The 9,950-nt window shown below is 34.5% G+C and overlaps 1 protein-coding gene across 1 annotated transcript in view; it reads right to left on the bottom strand.

Moving 5' to 3' along the window:
- Window positions 1-1,401: 1,401 nt before the first annotated feature.
- LOC118195028 (uncharacterized) overlaps window positions 1,402-9,950 on the bottom strand; it is a 78,169-nt gene continuing 69,620 nt past the window's right edge. The window contains exon 9 of the mRNA XM_085827337.1: window positions 1,402-1,774. Within this exon, the coding sequence (XP_085683463.1) occupies window positions 1,637-1,774 (138 nt within the window). The 3' untranslated portion in view covers window positions 1,402-1,636. The remainder of the gene's footprint in view (window positions 1,775-9,950) is intronic.

The following is a 9,950-nucleotide window of genomic DNA, read 5'->3' as shown; positions in this document are numbered from 1 at the left end:
AGAAGTCGCCAAATTTGGCGACCATTTGACGACATTTTGGTCTGGTCATTGTATCACCGTAATATGTATTGAAATTGAATAAATGTAATTGAAAACTATGTTAGCTGTAACCGTAATTCTATCCTCGTATTGCTTTCTAGTAATTTCGAGAAGCAGAAAGTACTAGAAATATCTCGGCGGCCGGATGAAACCTACATAAGGCCAGAAAAACATCTGCTCTTAGATCCCCAGTTTATTTTGATAGAATAAATTTTTATTAACCTACCACCGGACCCGGTGTATTATTATCCAATCTATTAAAGAACCCGTACGGAAGGGTGCATCCAATCTATTAAAGAACCCGTACAAAACTCGTACGGAGGGGAGCATCTAATTTATTAAGAACCCGTACGGACGCAACAATATGTTTATGAAAGACAATAAAAAGAAGTATTAAACTGGCAATAATGTCTGCAACTACTTTTTATGGTATCAGTTTCTAAATCATTAACAGACACACACATAATATATATATATATATATATATATATATATGTGTGTGTGTGTGTGTGTGTGTGTGTGTGATGCACCTTGTCCGGAATAAATAGAATGCTGAAGAATCATAAATGTAGTCGTGGCTTAAATTATCAGACGATAAGTTTAAAAAACAGGATCCATTTATTATTGGTCAGGAGAAATAGCAGTTGCAAAATCATATTTCCGGAGTAAATAAAAAAGAATTACTAATAACTTTTTTGTATGAAGTTTACTGCATCGTTATATTTAAGAAAAAGCCCCCGATATTCCTTTGCGAGTCCTTTTATAGCCTCTGGAAAGGCTGAGCTTCAAAGAAATGACGTCAGCCTCGTCAGCCAATCCAGTTCGCTTTAAATATTTCCAGAACATTCTATAACTGTACGTGTAAAAAAGGCGGGAAAAACAACTTGACTACGGGGCTGTGGATTTAATTCCACGTACTTTCAAATAAGAGAACGTCGCCATTAAAAATAAAAAGAACATACAGTTAGAATTTTAAGTGTATTCTTGACTATGGAATTTTATTGTTACATATATATATATATTCACACACACACACACACACACACACATATATATATATATATAATGTTGTATGAACTAAAATCCATTTAGTGCGAATAATGCACACTTTTAAAATAATTCTACTTTAATTAAACTTAGGTTATAATATAATCAATTAATCAATACTGTTTAGGAAATAAATTATATATATATATAGATATATATATTTGTTATATTTGTATATATATATATATATACACAAATATAATTCTATAAATGGAAATAAATATGTGTCTGTAGATCTCCATTTACTAATATAAAAAATCCGTTAATTAATTAATTGTACTCGTAAGAACAAGAATTTAAAGAATCACTTTCCAATTTCTATTATCGGAGGCCTTTATTAAATGCATGAGTAAAACATTTACATATTTAAATTCCTTTGAAACTTTTGCATAACAAATTTATAGAAATGAAATGTTACACTTTTAAAGCTTTATTTTTAACAGAGCAAGTAACAGATTTCAGCTGACGAGGCTTGGATTAAAACAATGGTGACATATCTCACAATCAAAGTTTATATAAACGTTTTTGGTAAATCACAACAATTGTGTGTTTAAAACCTTCCAATAGCTTCTTTAGCTGCATCGACTATCTGTTTCCAGAGGTTTCCGAGGTCATCTTTGTATGGACGGAAAAAGTCTAGGGCTTCACGGGCCATTTCTGCACTCATATCCTTGGAGTTGGCAATAAACTGTAAAGAAAGTATTTTAGTGTGCAATAAATTTGTAAAAATATTGAGAATGTAATTTTCAGTGAATAAACATAAACGTGCTTGGAAGTTTTAACACTAGATTTCAACATATTTTCCTCGAAAGTACAGGGTGATTATAATTAAAGTTTAAGTTTCAAAACGCTATAAAAAAAGAACCACTGATGAAAATGATGTGAAATTTGAAAGGAATGTTATTGAAGAAGGCGGAAAGCGTATGGCAGAAGAAAAAATTTAGTTTCAAAAGTTAGCAACAGATGGCGCTGTAAGCGGCAGAATCACGACGAGAAACGATTCGTAAAACAATGGCTAAGGTAGAAGTTACACATTAAAACGCATTGAGAAATTAGAATTGTTGAATAATTTTATTTGCATGACTGTACATATCACATCGAAAGGGACAAATCGGTTTCAAGAGTTTTGCGGCGACATACCGCATAAGAACCATTCATCAAAGAAGTTCGGAACTGTCGCGAGACTGGCACAAAACATGTTCAATATGGTATCCACCGTTGTGTGCAACAAGTTGAAAGCGACAAACAGCATGTTCCGCAACGGATCGCAGTGTCTCCGGGGTGATGTTCAGAATGTGTTGCGAAATGCGTGCCTTTAATTCCGCTAAATTTGCAATTGGAGCACGGAACACAACATCCTTCAGATATCCCCACAGCCAGAAATCACACGGAGTAAGATCAGGCGATCGGGACAGCCAGGCTATAGGGAAATGACGGCTGATAATTCGAGCATTTCCAAAATGGCGCCTCAGCAGCTGCTTCACGGGATGTGCAATGTGCAGAGGAACGCCATCTTGCATAAAAATGATTTCATCCACACATCCACGCTGTTGCAGAGCTGGAATCACGTGGTTGCGCAAAAGAGACGCATACCTCTGACCAGTGACGGTTGCGGTAACAGGACCGAAAGCAGCCGTCTGCTCGAAAAAATATGGTTTTAGGATGAATGGTGCCGTAAAGCCACACCATACCGTGACCTTTTCAGAATGAAGTGGTACGGGGTGCGTTGCCAGTGGATTTTCTGTTGCCCATATTCGAAAATTCTGGGTATTCACGTACCCTGTCAGATGGAAATGGGCTTCATCTGTCCACAAAATTTTCCACGGCCATTCATTATCCACTTCCATGCGAGCCAGGAATTCTAACGCAAACGTCTCCCTAGCTGTCAGGTCAGGCGGAAGCAACTCCTGCACATGGCCAATTTTGTACGGATAGCATTGCAGGATGTTTCGTATAATTTTCAGCACCGTGCTCGTAGGCCTGTCCAATGTTCGGGCAATTCCTCGTGCACTGCACGGTTGCACACCACCGGCCGACCCCTCCTGTAATGCTGTGGCCACTCTTCAACTACCGTCGAATGCACTCGTTTTCTCCCTCTACCAGATTGCACATCAAACGAACCTGTCGTTTCGAATTTTTGCATCATTTTCTTTAGACATAAGACACTCATTGGACCAACGCTTTCTTTTATACCCTTCAGTGTACTGAATTTTTGCAGAGCTACTCTTGCACAATCATCATTCTTGTAATACAGCTTTACCAGCAGAGCGCGGTCCTGCAGTGAAACACCCATGGCGAACGTCTGAGACGCGAAATGAGGAACAGCCTGGTACCTGGCGGCTTTATAACACTGAAATTTAACTAACATTTTAATTTACGTCTTCTTCCGCTTGCAGCGCCATCTGTTGCTAACTTTTGAAACTAAATTTTTTCTTCTGCCATACGCTTTCCGCCTTCTTCAATAACATTCCTTTCAAATTTGACGTCATTTTCAAGAGTGGTTCTTTTTTTATAGCGTTTTGAAACTTAAACTTTAATTATAATCACCCTGTATATTAATTTATTATCCAGATAGAAAGTACTTTATAAAATATTCTAAAACTACTGTTATAAAAGTAAAATACATTGAGCAAAAAAAAAAAAAAAAAAAAAAAAAAATCTGAAATGTTTCAGATTTTAAATTACGTCCAAAGGGGCGTTTTTTTAACATTTTGTGTGTTACCTTTCTTTATTAAATATCATGTTCCTCGCACTTAAACCATAAGATCCAGTGCAACAGCAATATCGCAAAATAGTTTTAAAACGAGCATATCTTTAGAATTTCCGATACAGAGACTCACGCGCTGGAGATAAAAATGTTTTTTCTGCACAACGTTGCCATTGCTCGCTTTTAAATCCTTGAGTTTGTTAATCAAAAATTCGTCAAAGTTTTAAAAAATAGGAAATCGATCATAAAACAAATTTCAAATTTCAAATTTTGTCTTCCACATGTTCATATTCGTTGGAGGATTACGTTATTCAAAATTCGATGACTCTATGTACCGTTGTTTTATCACAATACGAGAAATATACATACATTTATGCAGACTTTTCATTATTTAATTTCTTCAAATATAATGCAGGACTCTAACATTTTGTGGCAACAGTTTGAAAAGTGAACCGACATTTATGAGTCCGACGCAAAATGCCAAAACGAAACTAATAGTCCTTCGGGATTCAAATCCCTTTGGACTAAAAAAAAAAAAAAAAAAAAAAAAAAAAGAGGGGGGGGGCAATTCTATAACTCCCATTCTATTGGGCCGATGGGCGATATTCAAATTGCGTTTTTCATGTTTTGAAAGCGCGACTTAAGATATATATTAGATTTATTAGATTTATATATAGCATTGTTCTGACATAGGTATTTTGACACAAAGTGGCACATTTTCTTAAACAGCATACCAAGTTTTTTTTTTTTTTTTTTTTTTTTTCGTATTTCGATTCTCCGACTCAAATTATGCCTAAATATTAAATTTTGTGTGCGAAATTTACGTTGAAATGCAAAAATTCATTTCGGTGGAATTTGTTTTTCAGTTTGCGCCAAGAATAATACACTTGGTGAATTTCTTAATAATTTATGGCAACCTAATTTTCTTTCCCTTCCATTGTGCAGGAGCAGGAGAAAAGACACATCGTTTCTACCTTTTTAACATTGTGCATGAGCGGAAAAAAAGTTTCTAAGTTCAAATAATTTTAACAAAGTGCGTAAACCACGTTAGCTGCTATTATCGTTTTCAACAAATATGCCAAATTTCAAAATGCGCTAATATATAAATTCACGTCTATCTTCGGAAATTTTGAATAAAAACCTCTAATGTTTTGCAGGTATATTTAGAAATACATTTACTTTAAGATGCTGATAAATCTCTTATAGGTTACGATTCAAAACTTATTTAAAAATACAAATTTAAAAAATAAATCATAAAAAATTTTTGAATTTTATTTGGAATGAACCTAAATTTTGAACTGTGAAAGAAGGAACCAAGTAAGTGTAATAAAAAAGAGAGATTAATAAATACATACCAAATTGAATTGACATTGAAGAGCTAAAATTTTGAGAGCAAATTTTTTAAAACTACTCGTGCGATTTCTACAAAACTTGGCAATTTGGCATAACTTGAATGGTAGAATCGAAATATGGAAAAAAATGTGTATGTTATTTCAGAAAAAGTCCGATTCTGTGTCAAAATACCTATATTAAAACAATGCTATATATAAATCTAATACATATCCTAAGTCGCGCTTTCGAGACATGGAAAATGCAATTGGAATTTCGTCAATCGGCACAACAGAAAAGGGGATACAGAACTGTCCCCCTTTTTTTCGCAGTGTACATTTAATATGGTCGTGGAGAAATTTGGACCCGTCAAGAACAATTTGGACCCGTCAAGGTACTTATCTCGTTTGGAGAATATTCTTTACGGTTGTATCACAACTCAGGCCCTTATGAGATTCTTTCAATAACTGGCAAGAGTAATAATTTTAATAACTGGCACTATCACATGCTGCAAACCAGTATACCAAGCAAGCACCAAAGTATCAAAGAGTAATTTGGAGCAAGAAATCTTTAAACATTAATTTGTGTTACAAGGAATCAAACCGTGAACGTTACCGTGTTTTTTCAGAAGCTTGCGAAATATCGTTATATATTGCCCTCTTGGCGACAAAAAGATGTTGCCATAATTTAAAATGAAAGTTCTGCTCACATTGCCAGCCATTATTTTATTTCAAGGCATTATCGATCATTTAGGTTAAAATAACACACCGTTAAATAAATAAGGTTAAAATAACGATTATCGAAAAGTTAAACAGCAAGAATGAACATAATATTTGTATATTTTGCAGGACTAGTTTCGATAGTTTAAACACAGAACCATTTTCCTCAGTCGCCTAAGTGCAAATGAACGAGATTATGTAAGGTGATAAGATATATTAAGGCAAGACAAGGATAAGATATATTAAGATAAGAACGAGATATAATAAGATATTAAATAGATGGCAGCATTAGCTTGATTTCTTTCCAGCCATTTTTATCTTATCTCGTTCATTTGCACTTAGGCAACTGAGAAGGATGGTTCTGTTTTTGAAACTTCGAAACTAATCATGCAAAAATTACAAATATTAAGCTGATTTTTGTTGTTTAATTTCTTCATTATTTATCATATCTTATATAATTTTATTTGTCGATATAAATCAAACTTCTAGTTTTAATTTGCCGTAGTCTCCTAAATTTCTATTTTTAGTCCCAAAAGAGCGTTAACACGAATGGGCTGGCTATAAGTCTCGAACCGAGATTTGGCGACGTATCACTTTAAATATCTGAACCGCTTTTCAGATCGTTGCCACGAGATATTATCGTTATATATTACTTTTAAAGAAATTAAATAACGAAGAATCTGCATTAATATCGCCAGTTTTTGCTACCTTCACTATTTTCAAAGTCAACAGACAGAATTTAAAAATTTACAAGGTAATACAAGGAATAAACGCATACAAAAGTAATAAAGAACAACAAATGTAAGATTAAATAAAATACGCAAATAACCATAGAATTACTATAAATGAAAAACTAAAAAGCTTTCAGATTTTATATTACGTCCAAAGGGAGCGTTTTTTCCATTTACATTCACATACACTTTTCAAGAGCATTTGGGCTAATGCTCCTTTGGACTAAAAATATTTTAAAACATCCTATCTTTAGAATTTTGAATAGGCAGTCTCGCGCGCTGGAGATACATTTTTTTTTCTGAACAGTGTTGCCACTGTTTGCTTTGAAATCGTTTAGTTTATTAAATGAAAATTCGTTCAAGTTTTACAAAATTTAAAATACACAATAAAATATTTATAAATAGTAGTATCTTTAGAATTTCCGGTAGACAGTCTCGCTGGCTGGGGATAAAAATATTTTTTCTCGTATAGTGTTGCCATTACTCGCTTTGAAATTATTCAGTTTCTTAATCAAATATTTGTTAAAGTTTTACAAAGTAACGAAATTCGAAATTTTAAATTCGGGCTTCCAGGTGTCTGTTTCGGTGAAATACCGAAATCTGGAGAATGTCGGCTTTCACCGGTGAATGTCAACATTCACATAGTCTCTTGGTGTATGTCCGAAATATTTTCCAAATACTCTTATTTCTGACTTACACCGGTCAATGTCGACATTCACCATGTACTAATGGTGAATGCTGAACATATAACAATATTATATTTTCTTCTCCGTAATTCAGTCGCGAATAAACGCACTTAAGACTTGAAATAAGAACTTAAAAACATGAGAACCTAAAACACACAATACATTCAAAATGAGAAAGGAAAGTAATAGAAGTTAAAAACTTACTTAATTATACAGTACGTTCTAAATGAGAAAATAAAATAGCAGTAATAAAAAACTTAATTATGTGATTCAAATTTTATTTATTGCAACAACTTAAACTATTATGGTACTTTATGACCTCTCTTTTCGACTTTCACCAGAGCATATCTGTGATTGTCGACATACACCGGTGAGGGTCCGAATATACAAGAATGTAGTGAAATATTCGGTCTTTCACCGACGTATTTGGTGAATGTTGATAATCTCCGGTGAAAGTCGACATTCTCCAATTTCGGTCTTTCACGGTAACATCTGTATTCGTTATTCTTCGAAGAAGACTTCGTTATTCACAATTTGATGGCTCTAGGTACCGTTGTTTTTTAACAATGCGAGAATAATGCATACATTCATGCAGATTCTTCGTTATTTAATTTCTTTAAATATAATACAGAGCGATAATATTCGGTGGCAGCAAGTTGAAAAGTAATTCCAACTTTTATAGTGATTCAAGGTAAAATCCCGTTTTGACACTAATAACCCTGTGGGTTAACACTGCTTTGGGCTAATAAAATGTACTAAATAAAAATAAATAAGTAAATACATAATATTGCACTAATATTTTAAGCATATAAATATAAATATTTATAAAACCGTGCAACAATATCTTTAAAAGTAAAGCATTTTTAAAGTATAGGCGATAAAATTTAGCTAGATATGCGATTTATTATGCCAGGGAAGGGTGGTAGGATGCATTGATGTGCTACAAATATTTAAAGTAAATGGGCAAATATGGTGAAGTCCGTCATTACTTTTCTTAATAGTCAAAGTTTTACCAAAGTTTGTTTTTTCAAATGAATATAAAATATAACAAGCATTATTCGAGCATTCTTGACGAGCACGTTTCCAAAACACTTTCGAAAATAGCAATCTAATAATTTCATCTAAACTTTTTCTCCTTGGTAGTTTTATCTCTAATTAATTTCTCTAGTCCTTCTTATAATGCTCGTAGTGAAGCTTATAATTAATTGATTTTGCCACATGAGAGACATAAATGGGTAATACAATATCGCTTTCGTTACTGCACGAAAGTTTTCACGTTTGTCACTCTCAGCTATTTTATCTAATGCCTGCCTTCGTATAAACTCATTTCTCTGGGATAAAATGCATTTTAACAGCAGGGAATTCCTTTCTATTAGATCTCATTAAGATAGGAATTTTGTTAGATGTCAAGATAACGACCATGGCCTGCGAAAGTAAATTGTACCCAGAGGTCGTCATGAACTACAGAAGTATGCATGTTTCATTACCTAATGGCCAATAAAGATCAGCGAAAGTAAAAGGACCGCAGAAGATTTCCTACGAAATATATAGACTTTCAGCTAGACTAGTGAGATAGCAGATAATATAACCACATTCAAGTTATTTAGCAAATTTAAATTATTTAAGATTACACGAATTATTGAGTTATGTTTATATGAATACTTAAAAGAATATTGTTACGAAATGTCCAGGCGCGGTAAGATAGCTTTCCCGTCAACCAGTTTTAGGGTTGCCATAAAATGGCAAATGAAGAAAGGGTTTCTATATTTGGCGAGAAATCACCCATTTGGCGACAAAATTGACGATAGGCCATACACGGCTGGAGAGCCTTCTGGAATGAATTGTTACAGGTTTAGCTCAGAATGTTCTCGAACACAAGCGAAAAGCTATATAAATCCTGCTGGTACGCGGAGTTAGTCCGTGTGGAGTCCATCAAGTGCCGAGTGCACCGAAAGAGGTTCTTCGTGTATCGGGGTTCGTGCATCGTCGAGAGAGTGTGTTGAGCTCCGGGAACGACTGAACCGAGGAGTCGGGAGCTGTGTATCGTTGAGTGCATCGCGAGTAGCAGCGTGGAGAGTCTGGAGAGTACGCGGAGTTCCGAGAACGACCTAGAAGAGTCGGGAACTGTACTCTGGTGCTTTGCCGTGAAGCTGTCTCCACCGTTATAGTCTGATGGTGTGAAGGCTGTGTCGCTGATTGTGTCAGCGTGTTTATTATAGTTCTTCGACGACTGTGTAAACATCGTACTGGAGCTGTTTTGATAAGCGCTGTTGTCCTTATTCACTCCAAATCCACACGAACCCGTGCTTACGAACGTGAAAAGAAGAAAAATAATGTAACAATATTTTGCGGAACGGTAGTTTCAATACTAAGATATCGGCGAAACTAAGCACTACGGGTTAGAAGTTAATTGAACAGTATGTATCAGAGCTTTAGTAATGCAGGTGTAGTTGTGTTCTGCTACTGTAAAGTATAAATATATTTTGTAATGTTAGAGCAAGGATGAATAAGTATATAGTTGGATTGTACTGTTCCTAATCAGAATAGTACTCTGATCATATTGATACATTAGAAGTAAGTAGGTAAATAAATGTGAGGTTATAAAAATAAAGTCATTAAACATTGCAAACTATATTTATAATAGTTTCCAGTATTTTCATTTTTCGCCAAATGTGGAAACCCTTTCTTCCTT

The sequence above is a fragment of the Stegodyphus dumicola genome, chromosome 11 (assembly GCF_044657685.1).
Source record: "Stegodyphus dumicola isolate Sdum_Otavi_A_Nest chromosome 11, ASM4465768v1".
NCBI lineage: Eukaryota > Metazoa > Arthropoda > Arachnida > Araneae > Eresidae > Stegodyphus > Stegodyphus dumicola.
The sequence above is the reverse complement of the archived record's forward strand: the minus strand, read 5'-3'. Positions and strand labels throughout refer to the sequence as shown.